The 14,869-nt window shown below is 50.5% G+C and overlaps 2 protein-coding genes across 2 annotated transcripts; one reads left to right on the forward strand and one right to left on the reverse strand.

Annotated features, from left to right (window-relative positions):
• The first annotated feature begins 9,761 nt into the window (after positions 1-9,761).
• LOC125546652 (tropomyosin-like) lies at positions 9,762-11,078 on the forward strand. The gene has a single exon (XM_048710829.1). It carries the CDS (start codon positions 9,762-9,764, stop codon positions 11,076-11,078), a length of 1,317 nt encoding a protein of 438 aa, XP_048566786.1.
• A 1,359-nt stretch (positions 11,079-12,437) lies between these two features.
• LOC125547939 lies at positions 12,438-14,085 on the reverse strand. The gene has a single exon (XM_048711669.1). The coding sequence runs from the start codon at positions 13,911-13,913 to the stop codon at positions 12,603-12,605; it is 1,311 nt and encodes a 436-aa protein (XP_048567626.1). The 5' UTR covers positions 13,914-14,085; the 3' UTR covers positions 12,438-12,602.
• Between the last annotated feature and the right edge of the window lie 784 nt (positions 14,086-14,869).

The following is a 14,869-nucleotide window of genomic DNA, read 5'->3' on the forward strand; positions in this document are numbered from 1 at the left end:
ACCTGGAGGGGGGAAACGGACGCGTCGGGTCTACACGGAGGGGGTCTTGTTGTGGGTCTGGCCCGGATGTTGCTCCAAAGTGTACCTATGGGCTGACCGAACACAACCGGGTGGGGAGGTCCGCTGGTCAAAGCCCGTCCGTGCAAAGTCAAAGGGCTAGATCCCGTGGTCAAACGCTACAGGGTTAGGCGGGACGGGGGCCCTGGGGGTAGCAATGCCACCGGAGCGTCGCACCGGGCCCTCATACATGCGGGGTGGTGTGGTGGCATGTCCGAAGAGGCGGCACACGTCTCCGGGATGTGCCCCCCTTCACGGACGGCGCCGCCACCGGCACCTGGAGGGGGGAAACGGACGCGGCGGGTCTACACGGAGGGGATCTTGTTGTGGGTCTGGCCCGGATGTTGCTCCAAAGTGTACCTATGGGCTGACCGAACACAACCGGGTGGGGAGGTCCGCTGGTCAAAGCCCGTCCGTGCAAAGTCAAAGGGCCAGATCCCGTGGTCAAACGCTACAGGGTTAGGCGGGACGGCGGCCCTGGGGGGTAGCAATGCCACCGGAGCGTCGTACCGCGCCTCATACATGTGGGGTGGTGTTGTGGCACGTCCGAAGAGGCCGCACGCGTCTCCGGTGCGTGGCCCCCCTCACGGACGGCGCCGCCGCCGGCACCTGGAGTGGGGAAACTACCGCATCGGGTCTACACGGAGTGGATTTAGATGTGGGTTTGGCCCAGATGTTGCTCCCCGGTGTCCCTCTGGGCCGACCCGACACAACCGGGTGGAGAGGTCCACTAGTCAAAGCTCGTCCGTAGGAAGTCAAAGGGCTAGATCTCGTGGTCAACCGCTCCAGGGTTAGGCGGGACGGGGTCCCTAGGGGGTAGCAATGCCACCGGAGTGTCGTACCGCGCCTCATACATGTGGGGTGGTGTTGTGGCATGTCCGAAGAGGCCGCACGCGTCTCCGGTGCGTGGGGCCCCTCACGGACGGCGCCGCCGCCGGCACCTGGAGTGGGGAAACTACCGCATCGGGTCTACACGGAGTGGATTTAGCTGTGGGTTTGGCCCAGATGTTGCTCCCCGGTGTCCCTCTGGGCCGACCCGACACAACCGGGTGGAGAGGTCCACTAGTCAAAGCCCGTCCGTAGGAAGTCAAAGGGCTAGATCTCGTGGTCAACCGCTCCAGGGTTAGGCGGGACGGGGTCCCTAGGGGGTAGCAATGCCACCGGAGTGTCGTACCGGGCCCTCATACAAGCAGGGTGGTGTTGTGGCATGTCCGAAGAGGCGGCACGCATCTTCGGGGTGTGGCCCCCCTAACGGACGGCGCCGCCGCCGGCACCGGGAGGGGGGAAACGGACGTGTCGGGTCTACACGGTGTGGATATGTAGCATTGGGTTTGGCCCGGATGTTGCTCCCAGGTGTCCCTCTGTCGATGACCCCCCCCTTCACTCACCTGACGAACTAAACTACCCCGCCCCCACCCCCACCCTCACCGTTGACGACCCCCTCCCCCTTCACTCACCTGACGAACTAAGCTCCAGATCGAGCACGCGATCGAGGGCAGCCATGGCGCTCCCATACCCGCGACCAGGCCACGGCCTTGGCGGACGAAGCTGCTCGAATTCGGCGCCTCCCCTCCCCTCTGTGTGGTTCCGGGAGAGGAGAGGGCTGAGCGGTTTAAAAAAATAAAAAATCTATATGAAATAATAATACATAAAAAAGGAAAATTATAACTATAAAAAAATTTAAAAATCTATATAAAATAAAAAAGAATAAATATATAACTATAAGAAAACATTAAAAAAATTATATAAAATAAAAAAGGAAAATAAAACTATGCCGACGGCAAAGCCGTCGGCATAGATGCGGCCATACGGTAGGCGTTACGCGGATCAGTGACGTGGGTAATAAAAAATAAAAAAATTAATAAAAAAGTATGCCTACGGCTAGGCCGTCGGCATAGGTGCCATGTGGCCTCCTCACATATGCCGACGGCTTAGCCGTCGGCATAGGCTGCCTTATCCACCCGCGGGGCGAACCCCCTCCACTCATTCCCCATCGCACCCCCGACCCGCCACGCTACGCCGCCGCTCAGCCCTCTCCGCCGCCGCCGCCGCCACGCTCTCCGCCCACCTCCTTGCACCGCCGCCGTCAGCCTCGCCACCCGGACCCATGTCGCCACCGCGACCCTCTCCGCCCCTCCCGGCTATGCTCTATTCTGCGGATGGTGTACAAGTGGTAAGATGCCATGCCCAGTGTGCATGCAGGCTCTACGAATGATTTGGCTGAGTAAGGGTGGCAAGTATGTAGCCTTTGACCTGCATCGACAGTTCCTCCCTCCAGACCATCCAGACAGGGAAGACAAGAAGAACTTCACGAAAGGCCGGGTTGTTCATGAAGTAACCGAGATTCCAACAATTTCGGGGGCAGATGTTCTTGCTCAACTAAAAGCTCTCAAGCCTAAAGTCAAAGGCAAAGGCAAAGGCAAAGCCAAAGGCTTCGAGGGATATGGTGAGACGCACAACTGGACGCACATTACCCCCTTCTCGCAGCTTCCCTATTTCAAGGACCTCAAACTTCCTTACAATATTGATGTGATGCACACCGAAAAGAATGTGGCAGAGTCACTTTTCCACACAATCCTCAACATTCCTGATAAGACGAAGGATAACGTAAAAGCTAGAGCCGATCAACAGAGAATTTGTGATAGACCACGCCTGAACATGAAGCCTCCCACAGGCGGTCGTAAAAACTGGTTCAAGCCAGATGCTGACTTTGTCCTTAAACCGCCAGAAAAAAAAGAAGTACTTATCTGGCTGAAACAAATTTTGAAGTTCACCGATGGTTATGCATCAAATATAAGTAAGGGAGTCAATCTTTCAACGGGCAAAGTGACCGGCCTGAAGAGTCATGACTACCATGTATGGATTGAGCGGATAATGCCGGTGATGGTTGAGGCTATGTCCCCGAGCATGTCTGGCGAGTGCTTGCCGAGCTTAGCCATTTCTTCCGCACGCTCTGTGCTAAAGAAGTAAGTAAAGAGGTGATTGAAAAATTGCATAAGAAGGCACCGGAGTTGATAGTCAAGCTAGAGAAGATCTTTCCGCCAGGCTTCTTTACTCCGATGACACATCTCATTCTGCACCTCGCGAACGAGGTATTGTTGGGGGGCCCTGTGCAAAATTGCTGGCAGTACAGCCCTGAGAGGCAGAACAAGCATCTCCGATGGAAATGTGGAAACAAAGCTAAGATTGAAGCTTCCATTGTTGAGGCAGTTATCCTAGAGGAGGTGTCAGACCTCAGGACATCATACTATCCAGACCATGTTCCCCATCTGCATAACAAGGTGCCTCGATACAATATAGAAGAGCCCAAGTATCAACCCAGGCTCGATCTATTCAACGCACAAGGTGGGAGGGCTGGGGCCTCGAAATCTTATAACATGCCACGACAAGAGTGGGAGGACCTCATGTTCTATATCTTGCACAACATCAAGGAAGTTGAGGAAGTGTGGATGAGGTAATACCACTACACCATTCCTTTATGTCTTCCACATCATCATGTTTCATGTTCACTTAGTCCCGGTCTAACACCGCTTATCTTTTTTTAGTGATTTCGTTCAAGAGGAATGGACGGGAGTGAATCCTCCTACTGAGGCGGAGGCACTTACTCTTCTCCGTCATGGAAACCCTGGACGTAAAAATTTTGTTGCTTGGTTCATGAAGAAAGTAATTTTCCACAATCCCCTATTAAATACCTACTTCAACATTTATTAGTTAACCGAACTAATGCACGCAACAATTTCCATTATACTTGTAGGGAAAAGATCCGAACATATCTATGGATGATGAATTGAGATGGGTTTCCATGGGTTTTGACCCTGCTGTCGTGACATGTAAAAAGTATGATGTGAATGGGTATCGCTTCCATACAGAGGAGCACCAAAACAGCCGCCCCGATCCCAAAACTATAAATACTGGAGTGTACACCCCCGGTCAAAATTCAGTAGACTACTACGGAAGGGTACAAAATATATACGAGGTTAAATTCCGCCAGGGGCGTGAGACCCTAAGTCTGCCTGTGTTCAAATGCCGATGGTTCGATCCGCAGGAGGGGGTAAAACATACGCCTTCCATTGGTTTGGTCGAAGTTAAACCATCAACCGTCTATGCCGGAGCCGATCTCTTCATTGCGGCTACCCAAGCTACACAAGTATATTATCTGCCTTACCCATGCCAGAAAGTGTATCTAAAGGGTTGGGAAGTTGTGTTCAAGGTGTCGCCACATGGTAAGCTACCAGACCCGAATGAAGACGATTACTACAACATTAACCCCATGACATACGAGGGAGTGTTCTATCAAGAGCAACCTGATGATGATGATGATGATGTGGTTAGAAACGATGACGCTAGACCATTGGGTGATGATGATGTGGACCCAAACGTCGACGATGCACGGAATGATGGTGAGACCATTGTCAATGAAAATGACATACTTATGCTAGAAAAGTTAAACGAAGACGCTGACGACGAGGAAGAGCCTCCACCTCCGTCGGACAACGAAGATGATATGATTGATAGTGATGATGAGACGGACCGAGAAAGAGGTTACAATAGTGATGATTCATATGGGTTCTAGCAGATGTACGTTTCAAGTATTTTTTTCTATAGTTTAGGAATATGCCTTTTTATGCATTTTTATTAATGTGTTTATTATCATGCCTTTTCCTTCATTTCATTAATTTACTAATTGCTTTTTCTCTTTTCAATGCAGGTTCGTGGAACATGGGCAAGGGGAAGGCCGACGGCATGGGTTTCCTACGCAAGGTCGTCGGCCTGCCTAGTCGGAGTGGTCGAGCACGTAATCCTCCCCCTCGGCTACTTGACGATGACTCCTCACAGGGAGGTCGAGGGAGAGGTGCCCCTAGAGGAGGAGGGGGCGGGGGGAGAGCCTCTAGAGGACGAGGTGCTGGGGGGAGAGCCACTACAGGGGGTCGCGGCCAGAAAGAGCGCACCCTCACCGACTTAGGGGTGTTGTCTTCGAGGCCCTCCTCTAGTGAGATACCCTCCTCTAGTGAGGCAGGCGAGGAGGAGGAGGAGGAGGAGGAGGTGGAGGAGGAGGCAGGCGAGGAGGAGGAGGAGGAGGAGGAGGAGGAGGTTGGGGAGGAGGTTGGGGAGGGGGAGGCAGGCGAGGAGGAGGGTGGTGGCGGGGATGATGGTGGTGACGGGAAGGGGGTTGACACGAAGGGGTGGCTGCATGGCAACGCAAAGCTACCAAAGCAGGTTCCTGCTACTGAGGAGCAGAAGTGGCTCATTGAGCCCACGGGAAAAGAGTAAGTGGTTCATTATGTTGCTTGTCACATGCTTATTCCGGTTGTTATTTATTTTTCTTGTGACATGCTAATAGTTCATTCTTTTGCAGCAACTGGATATATTCTAAAGGGGTCCGTATTCCCAACGGCCTCATCACCGTCTTGCTGAAGTTATATTGGTCGGGGTTGTACTGTCCTGATCCAGTCAGGCAGCCGGACCGTCGGGTTTTGGCCACGAGCTGGGACCACTGGGAAGCGGCCCGTCACGCGGACCATGAGACCCATGCCAAGGCCGTGATCACTACTTCTGGGTGAGTTCTCTTCAGAAGCACAAGTCCATTCTAGTTTCATGAATGATTTAACTCATGGCTTCTCCCATTCTTGTTTCATGCATGATTGTAGAAATTCTATCGAGTTCTTCCGGAGCACAGGGCTAGAGCGGACCAGATTGTGCTGCGCCAATGCAAGAAGAAGGCCCGCCAGGTGCAGTATGAGGTGCGCTATGTGGCCATCTCCACATACTACCACAACTATCTTGGTGTGAAGATGACCAAGGAAGAAGCACGGAGGATGGGCATTACCTTGGAGAGGCCCGAGTTCTTGGCGGTAAGTATAAAAGATTTTTCATTATGCTTTCATTATGCTTTCATTACCTTGTGGTACATTATGTTTTATGCTTTATGCTTCCATAACACCAATTTGGACACACCTACATGCCATTATGCTTTTATTATGTAGGTGTGTCCAAATTGGTGTTATGGAAAAGACGAGTCCTGGGCGGCACTGGTGGATCTTTGGTGTGATGAGGCTGGAGCCTGGGCGGCTATGAGAACCAAAAATAAGGCTAACCGAGGGACGGAGGGAGTACATGCTCAGGGAAACCGAAACCACTATCTCCACAAGGCAGTTAATGTATGACTAACCCCATTAAACATTCTTCTTCTTCTATTTACCATCACTTTCTTATGTATGACTAACCTCTGTTTGGTGGTGCAGGAGGAGAAACTGAAGCGGCCGCTCTCAGACATGCAGGCGTGGGAGATCGCCCATACGCGGAAGGACTCCAAGCCTGGCGAGCCCCAGTACTACGGCAAGAAGACCGCGGGGAGGAAGCAGGCCTACTCTGAAGCGTATCTGAAGTTGCATCCTGACACACCTGACCCCATTGCGGCGCCTCTGGACGACAGGGCGGTGGTGAGCATGGGGCCCAAGGAGCACGGTCGGGAGGCGGTTCTCGATGCTGTGATCACTCCTAGTATCTCCTACACACAGCTTCGTCGGATCGACCCGAGCCTGAGCCAGCGCACGAGCTAGCCAGTGACTAGTACACAGTCCCTCTTTCAGGCGCAACAATCTGTAAGTATTTTCCCTCTTATCTTCATTGCTCACTTCATTTTCCGCATTTAGTAGTTTTATGAGTTTCATCATGTCATACCGTAGGCATACATGGAGTACACACGCCAGGAGACCATGGCGTGGCATCAGAGGCTTTATGAACACCAAGTGCAGAGGGATAGCCAGATGCAGCAGGCTTTTCAGGATATGGCGGCCGGCAGATGTCCTCAGTTCCCTCCAGCACAATGCCCTCCAGCACAACCAATGCTGATGAGCTTTGAGGAGTTTGTGGCACAGAACGCTGGCCCCTCGCCGGTTAGTTCATCCCCAATCTATTCACCCAAAGCATGTCATGCCTTTCAACACAGTCATATATCTCGTGCATATGTCTTTTCAACATCCAGGGAACATGTGGATCTACCGTTGGCGGCGGTCTTCGCAGCACTCCGGAGACACGGAGCCCGACCACTCCGATCCACGGAGGCGGAGGCGGAGGCGGTCTTGGCGGTAGCGCTGCCGCTAGCACTGACGACCTGGGCTTTGGCCGTCTTGGCGGTGACGACCTCCGCGGTGCTCGATGATCCTTGTGTGGCGATGATGCTTGAGATGACTTGTGTGTGGTGATGATCATTTAGATGACTTGTGTGATGATGCTTATGCTTATGCTTACATTCGTTGATATGCTTATGCTTGTGTGATGATGATCTATTATTGTGATGATGCTTATGCTTACGTTCGTTGATATGTGCTGCTGATATGTGCTGTTATATATGTGATGTTATTTGAATTGAACTGATTTGAAAACAAACAGAAAAAAAAATTAAAAGCAAACTATGTCGACGGCTAGGCCGTCGGCATAGGGCCAGCGTCAGCTCCAAGTTGCCGACACGTGGGCACCTATGCCGACGGCCTAGCCGTCGGCTTAGTTTAAAACTGTGCCGACGGCCTGGCCGTCGGCATAGGTGCCCACGTGTCAGCAACTGGGATCTCTGTTTGAAGGACTATGCCGACGGATAGGCCGTCGGCTTAATTTCAAACTATGCCGACGGCTGGGCCGTCGGCATAGCCCTGGCCCACGAGCAGCGGCCGGTCGGCACGTGGCACATCTATGCCGACGGTCTAGCCGTCGGCACAGTTTTCGACTAAGCCGACGGCTAGGCCGTCGGCATAGGGGTTCCACGTGGAGACAAGTCGTTGGGCAGACTTGACGGCGGCCGCCGTTAGGCGATAACGTTGCCGACGGCCGTGGCCGTCGGCATAGATGTACGGACACCGTCGGGATAGGCCTTATGCCGACGGCCTTTCTATGCCGACGGCATTCCTGGCTACGCCGACGGCCCTATGCCGACGGGGGCCGTCGGCATAGGCCTGTCCCGACGGCCATTCAGGGCTATGCCGACGGCCCTGGCCGTCGGCATAAGGTGCGATTCCGGTAGTGTAGCGTCGATGGCAGAGAGGCCTGGAAAGGTCGGTGCGTTAGTTTTTGCTCTGAAGATGGATTGGTGGAAGATGGCGGCGACGACACATGAGAGTGTGTCGGACTGGTGTATACCCCAAACCCAGTATGTGGCTTGGTTGGGGCCTCCGGTTTTAGATGTTAGGCATTTGTGCGATGTCTGTTTGGTATTAGGCTCGGACTATCAGCACACCTTCATCAAGTGGATAGAAATAGCGACAGATGTTGCTAGGATGGTGACTTCAGACTACCTGATGTACTACTTTGTAAGGTCTTTGTGAATAATTAATAAAATGGCTGCATGCATCGCTCAAATGCAGAGGTCGGGGGTAATTCTTCTTTTCTAAAAAATAAAATAAAAAATGCACAAAGTTGTACTAAGCGAGTGTCAATTAATATGGATCGGAGGGAGTAGTTCCTTTTGTTTTTTAAAAAAGGAACCCTTGTTCTTTTCTTTCTTGTCCTTGGAGTGGTTCTAGGCAATGGTGACTCCTCTAGTTATCAGCAACGGAGAACCTAAGACAAAACGTCGTCTATGTGGCCCTGGGCGCGGCGGTGGTGGCTACTTCCTTCGCTGGAGGTGGTCGGCCAGCTGGTTGTGGCATCACACGTCCAGTCCCGGCATCGAGTGGGAGACGATGTTGTCGGTGAAAACCATGCTATGACTTCGGTCAGGGCTGACGATGGCGGCGTTTTCGCATCGTTATCTTGATGAAGACATCGCCAATGTAGCTACCGTCGACTCTCTTGCGCTGCTCCGGGTGAAAACATAGACCCGGGGTTCCCGGATCGAACGATGGCGACACTTTAGGCGTCATTCTCCCTCATGGGGGCATTGTTTTTGGAGCAGCGGCTGGATGGAGGAGACAAGTGGTGGAGCGGTTTTTCATTTACCACATCAAAGACGGCGGATCTCGGCGGCGTGGCACAATGGGGATTCGGTGTCCGATGCGAGGAGATGGACTCACGCAGGAGAAGGACGCTGTCTGGCGTCATGGTGGCGTCGATGGCAGAGAGGCCTGGAAAGGTCGGTGCGTTAGTTTTTGCTCTGAAGATGGATTGGTGGAAGATGGCGGCGACGGCACATGAGAGTGCGTCGGACTGGTGTATACCCCAAACCCAGTATGTGGCTTGGTTGGGGCCTCCGGTTTTAGATGTTAGGCATTTGTGCGATGTCTGTTTGGTATTAGGCTCGGACTATCGGCACACCTTCATCAAGTGGATAGAAATAGCGACAGATGTTGCTAGGATGGTGACTTCAGACTACCTGATGTACTACTTTATAAGGTCTTTGTGAATAATTAATAAAATGGCTGCATACATCGCTCAGATGCAGAGGTCGGGGGTAATCCTTCTTTTCTAAAAAATAAAATAAAAAATGCACAAAGTTGTACTAAGCGAGTGTCAATTAATATGGATAGGAGGGAGTAGTTCCTTTTGTTTTAAAAAAAGGAATCTTTGTTCTTTTCTTTCTTGTCCTTGGAGTGGTTCTAGGCAATGGTGACTCCTCTAGTTATCACGGCGCCTGATTCGGCGAACGAACTCGGAACTTTCTTTTGTTATAACGAGCTATGACATGCTCATGCATCATAATTCTTGGTTAGTAACTTTTGCATTGTAAGTTTGGGCATACTTTGAAATGGGTGCATTTGTGTTTGGCAGGGGCAATGGACAAATTCGTGCGAGTTTACAGCGGCGGGGAGCTGGTGAAGGGTCCAAATGGGGTCGAATTCGGGGACCTCTCCGAGCAGGGTATATGGCTCAAGGAATCACCCACATACAGTGAGCTCATTGGCGCCGTGTACAAGAAGCTCGGGCTGGAACCTACGACACACATTGTTCGTGCACAGGGAAGGGCGAATGTCGGTGGTGGCGCTCATCGGCACTTCATCATGGTGCCTATCGATGACGATATGTCCTGGAGTAACTATGTCAAAGCAGTTTTCAATGGCACCGACTGGAATTGCCTGGAGGTTTATGTTCAGGCAGAGAAGCGTCCATCTATGGAGCCGGTTTCTTCGGAGCCACAGAGGTCCTGGACAAGGGAGCAGAGCCCTAGAGCTGGCGGTTTCGACTTCTTTCTGAGCAACAAGAGAAATGATTCACCATCCTCAAGGAAGGAGCCTGAGTCGGCTTCAGAGTCAGAATCCGACATGAAGTCTGAAGATGGCGAGGATGATGGCTTTGCCTACACATTGCACCAGAGGGTTCTCGAGCTTGAGGACGATCTCAATGCTGCGAACCGGAAGCTGCTTGATGCAAACGAAAAGCTCGAGGTTTTCGAGAAGAAGAGCTTGAGGTGCCATTGCGATTATAAGGAAAACGGAAATGGTACCGATCAAGCTACAAAGATTACACATACCGAGGGAGATCTCACGTTGATTAGGGAGAAGCTACAGTATTCACAAGTGGAGATTGACAGTCTCAAAAGGAGGCTCGAAGACGCCGCAACTTTGTCAGAAGAGCACTCTAGGCTGTTGGAACAAAACAAGGAACTGGAATCTGAAATTGTCAATCTGAAGGAAGAAATGGCTTCGGCAAGACTGCATTTCGACGACAAACTATCCGAGAGCAAGGCCGAGATCAGCAAGTACATTCAAGAGCTTACCGCCGTGTACAAGAAGCTGCTGCGGGAGAGGCTCACCAACAGAGCACAGATGGGTAAGCTGCAAGAGACGATCCGGATCGCCGGTCATGAGCTGGAGAAAGTTTCTGAAGAGAAATCCCTAGTGGAGGATCATGTGAAGGAGCTGGAGGAGGCAAACGCCGAAGCCGAAAGGCGGAGGCAGGAGCTCATCCATGCCGCCGAAATGCTGTTGGAGGACAAGTTCAGGCATGAGGCTGAGATCCTGACGATGCAGCAGAGCATCGAGGATCTGAAGCCGAAATTCGTGAGCATCGCCAGAGAGAAGTCGCTGCTGAAACTCTGGTTCGCTGATCTGGAGCTCGTTGTGGATCGAGGGAGGAGCGTCGTAGTGGAGTAGCCCGGTTTTCTTGAAAATTTCAGTAGCTAGAATTTAGCAAATTAGCAGTACTATCTCTTTGTTTTTTGGCCTGAGGTACAACATGCAAAACTGAGAAACCCTACCGTGGACATCAGTGTTGCCTTTTCCTGGAATATTTGTTGCGTTGTTGCGTTGTGAGGTGATAGGTGTTGTTGGTGATGTATGTCCTGATGCAATGCGAGACATTTGCACTGGATGCATGCATTTCATTTGGCAATCAAATGTCCTGATGAGTGCATTTGGAAGCCAAGCCCTGAACTCAAAATGCTGCCGCTGTTGATATAGCTAAGTGACAAGAATAACGACCGACTTAACAGGCGTATGTTGTGAAAGTTCAGGAGGTTCCTTAATGATCTAGAAATCGTGGAGTCCCTTTCTCTATGTTTATATGATGAGTACTTGCAGTTCTTACCACGAGTAAGACATTCTTTTCAACCTGAAAGTTAATATACTCCTTATTTCCTTATTATCTCACTGGGATGTTGTGTTCAGAATCTCATTTCTATCTGAAAATATTCAGTCTTGGTAGTGTAGTGATTACAGAAAGGCAGACTGTAGACTGTTATCCCTATATGCATAAACGAGAATGTAGTTGATCAATAATCCAAAACCTGCTCTATGTTTTGTTTTTCTGAATTTGCAGGGAATGGGCATTCTGCCATGAAATCGAGGGGTTGAAGATGTTTCCAAGTGACTTAAAGATGAAGAGCTTGTACTTCATGGAAGACGTTTGCTGGCGTCTAGACACCTCATTACAGTTGTATATCAAACAGCTGCTTATCTGCAAGTTATTTCAAGTATTTAGTCTAGTTGCAATGCCTTCGAGTCCATGGCTGGAGCTGTTCCGCCGTTCGTTTGTTGGCCATCGAGAATTCTTGCAATGCATGGGTGTGTTAAATTAGAAGGCCTCTAACATAGGTCATTTGTTTCTCACATTTTTATTTACGTCCATCATCTAATCTACCTTGATCATGTGTCCTATTTAAACCTAAATTAAAGAAATGAACAAAAAGAAGTCATTCAGCATTCAAGCCAATAACCAAACTGCTGTAATTCCCTTTTTGAAGCAAAAACTTTTGTCCATAAGCACACTGTAGTTACCTTAAATTAAGGAGATATCACCCATAAATACAAAGGAAAAAAAATCTCCAAAATTCCTGAATATCCCACCAGTCATATTGGCAAATGACCAGCATCTCTACTCCAGCTCCCAATTTTGTTTTCTTTTGCCAAAATTACTTCAGCTAGCTTAACACTAGCACAACAGTTCGAAAACTGCCATCAAACAAATTATTTGGTCAGCGGCAAATCTGAGTACTAGCTGGGATGCTCCAGAATAACACCAGGGAGGTACAATTTACAGTGCGTTTCATCATACCACAGGATGGTACTGTACCTACTAATTAAGTTTGACTTAACACTAGAGTCAGCACTACTTGCTGTAAACAGGGAGCAGAAACAAAGATCAGCAAGAGTAAACTGAACTGATATCTCCTTAATCATTCAGAGCACCGCCTCGATGCTCAGCTGCTTCTTAAACATGTAGCGTTTGGACTTGTGCTTAATCATACGAAGGCCACGAATCGTCCCTTTGCCTTTGCTGCCGTTGTTGGCATTGGTGCCATCGTCTTTGCCGGTACCATTGTTGCCACTATTGTAGTTGAAACTGTCTTTGTTGGCGCCATTGCCATTGCCATTGCCGTACACTACCTCCATACCAGTAAAGAGGGCAAATTGCTGGCCAGGAACCATCTCGCTGCTGTCCTTGTCGAATTTCATGTCACTAAAGAAGTCAGCAAAGAGGAACCTGCCTGAGCCGAGGCTGATGATCTTGGAGTCCCACAGTTCATTCGGCTGCCACTCCTCTGGCAGGTCATCATCCTCCCAGATCCGCAACTTCTCTGGCGGCGGCTCCTCCCCTCTGACAACGCCGGAGAGGTCGACAGCGATGGGGAGGCGGCGTGAGAGGCCAAACCAGAGCCCGAGCTCCGGGACGTACTCGGCTTTGCCATTGAACGGCATGATCCAGTCGCCGGCCTTGCTCCACTCGCGAGTCGCGGTGTGGAAGCAGTAGGTGCCGGTGCCCTCTGCGCCGGAGATGGAGAAGCAGATGGTGTCACCGCCGACAAGGGCGTGCCCGTAGACCAAGGCGTGCTTGTGGTGGATGATCCACGGGGGCAGTGGGAGGATGTCGCAGTGCCAGGACCTGCGACATGCGGCGGACGGGCGGCGCCCCCTCCACAGCAGGGCCTCGAACTGCGGCCGCGATTCCGCCGTGTCCGGATGTAGGACCTGATCGATGATGTAGAGGTCGCCCGCGTCTTCGCCGTCATGGAGGTGCAAGGCCGACGGATGGACGGCGATGGCCAGCGGCGAGTCCTTGTGCTGGTGGAGGTTTGGCATGCTGTCGATGCAGCGGCGGTGCTCGCCCGCGTCAAAGCGGAGCAGGTTGTTGGCGCGGTCCCCCAAGATGACCTTGTTCTCCGACGCGGTGGGGAAGAAATGAATGACATGATTGGTCGGCAGGGAGGACGAGACTACCGGCGGCCTCATGGTTACCTGGCTTTTTGGAGACTTGATCTTGGGCGCCGCCGCCTCCGCCGCCGCCAAAGCAGCCTTGAAGCTTCTTCTCCTGTTGGGCGCCCAGGCCTTGGCGGGCGTCAGTCTTGGCACCACCTTCGCATGCGCGGCCGTCTCTTCTGCCGATTGGTGAAAAAATTCCATCTTGGAGAGGTCCAGGCGCCGCAGCGAATAGACGCGTTTCAGCTGGTCATACACCCCCAGATTTACGAACCGCCTGGCGCCGCCGCTCATCTCCGACTCTCCGATGATCTACTCCGCATGACCCTGCTCTCCTGGGTGGGTCAGACGTTGCAGATTGAAAAGAAACAAGGACAAAATTGGATCAAAATCGAAGCAAATTGACACAGATCTACCGGCGGCGAACATGGATCAGAACGGCGGCGGGAGGGGGGAGGTAGGTCTAGTCTTGGTCGTCTCGCCGAGTTATTTACCCTAGGGTAACAACACAGCCTGTTTGGTAAACACTTGGTAAGAGAATATGAGTTTGCACAAAAATGTTTACGAAGAGATTAGTCATGAAAAATAGATTTTTACTTCCACTAGTAGTAGAATGACTGTGCGTTGCCACGAGCTCTTAAAATAGTTTGTAAGAGTTGCATGCTAAATGTCACACGTACAAACAAAATTATTGAATAATTGAAACCCATTTTTGCAATGTAAATTGATAACAAAAAGAAAGATTAACGACATGTCCATGTAACAAATCGAGTGATGTTCGATCTTAATATTCATTACAAAACTATCAATATCTAGATGATGCGTTTAAGAAATTCTTTCACAATATCGAGAAAGTTGCCTTTAGCTTCGTTCCCACGATGTTTTAGCAAGTATAATGAAAACTGCTTTCTCAACTCATACCCATCCTGCACAAACAAAATATATATATAGTTAGTATAAAACATGTAACAGATAATACTCACCGCACAAACCGGCTTCACCAATTCTTTACCGTCCCACCAGATCATAAAATGAAAAACTAAATAGCCAGACACATTCCTGCATTTTTTTAAATTAATAATATAAAGAATATAATGATAACAAAAATACATGTTTTTATTATGAATTCATTACCCATCTATACTCGTTGGAATACCAAATGGAAATAAATGTTGCCATTTAGATATATCGAAATTCCAACCAGGCAGGTTTATTTCGAGTGCTTCTTTGAAATTCCTTGCGAAACTTTT

Source organism: Triticum urartu, chromosome 3 (genome assembly GCF_003073215.2).
Source record: "Triticum urartu cultivar G1812 chromosome 3, Tu2.1, whole genome shotgun sequence".
NCBI classification, from domain to species: Eukaryota; Viridiplantae; Streptophyta; class Magnoliopsida; order Poales; family Poaceae; genus Triticum; species Triticum urartu.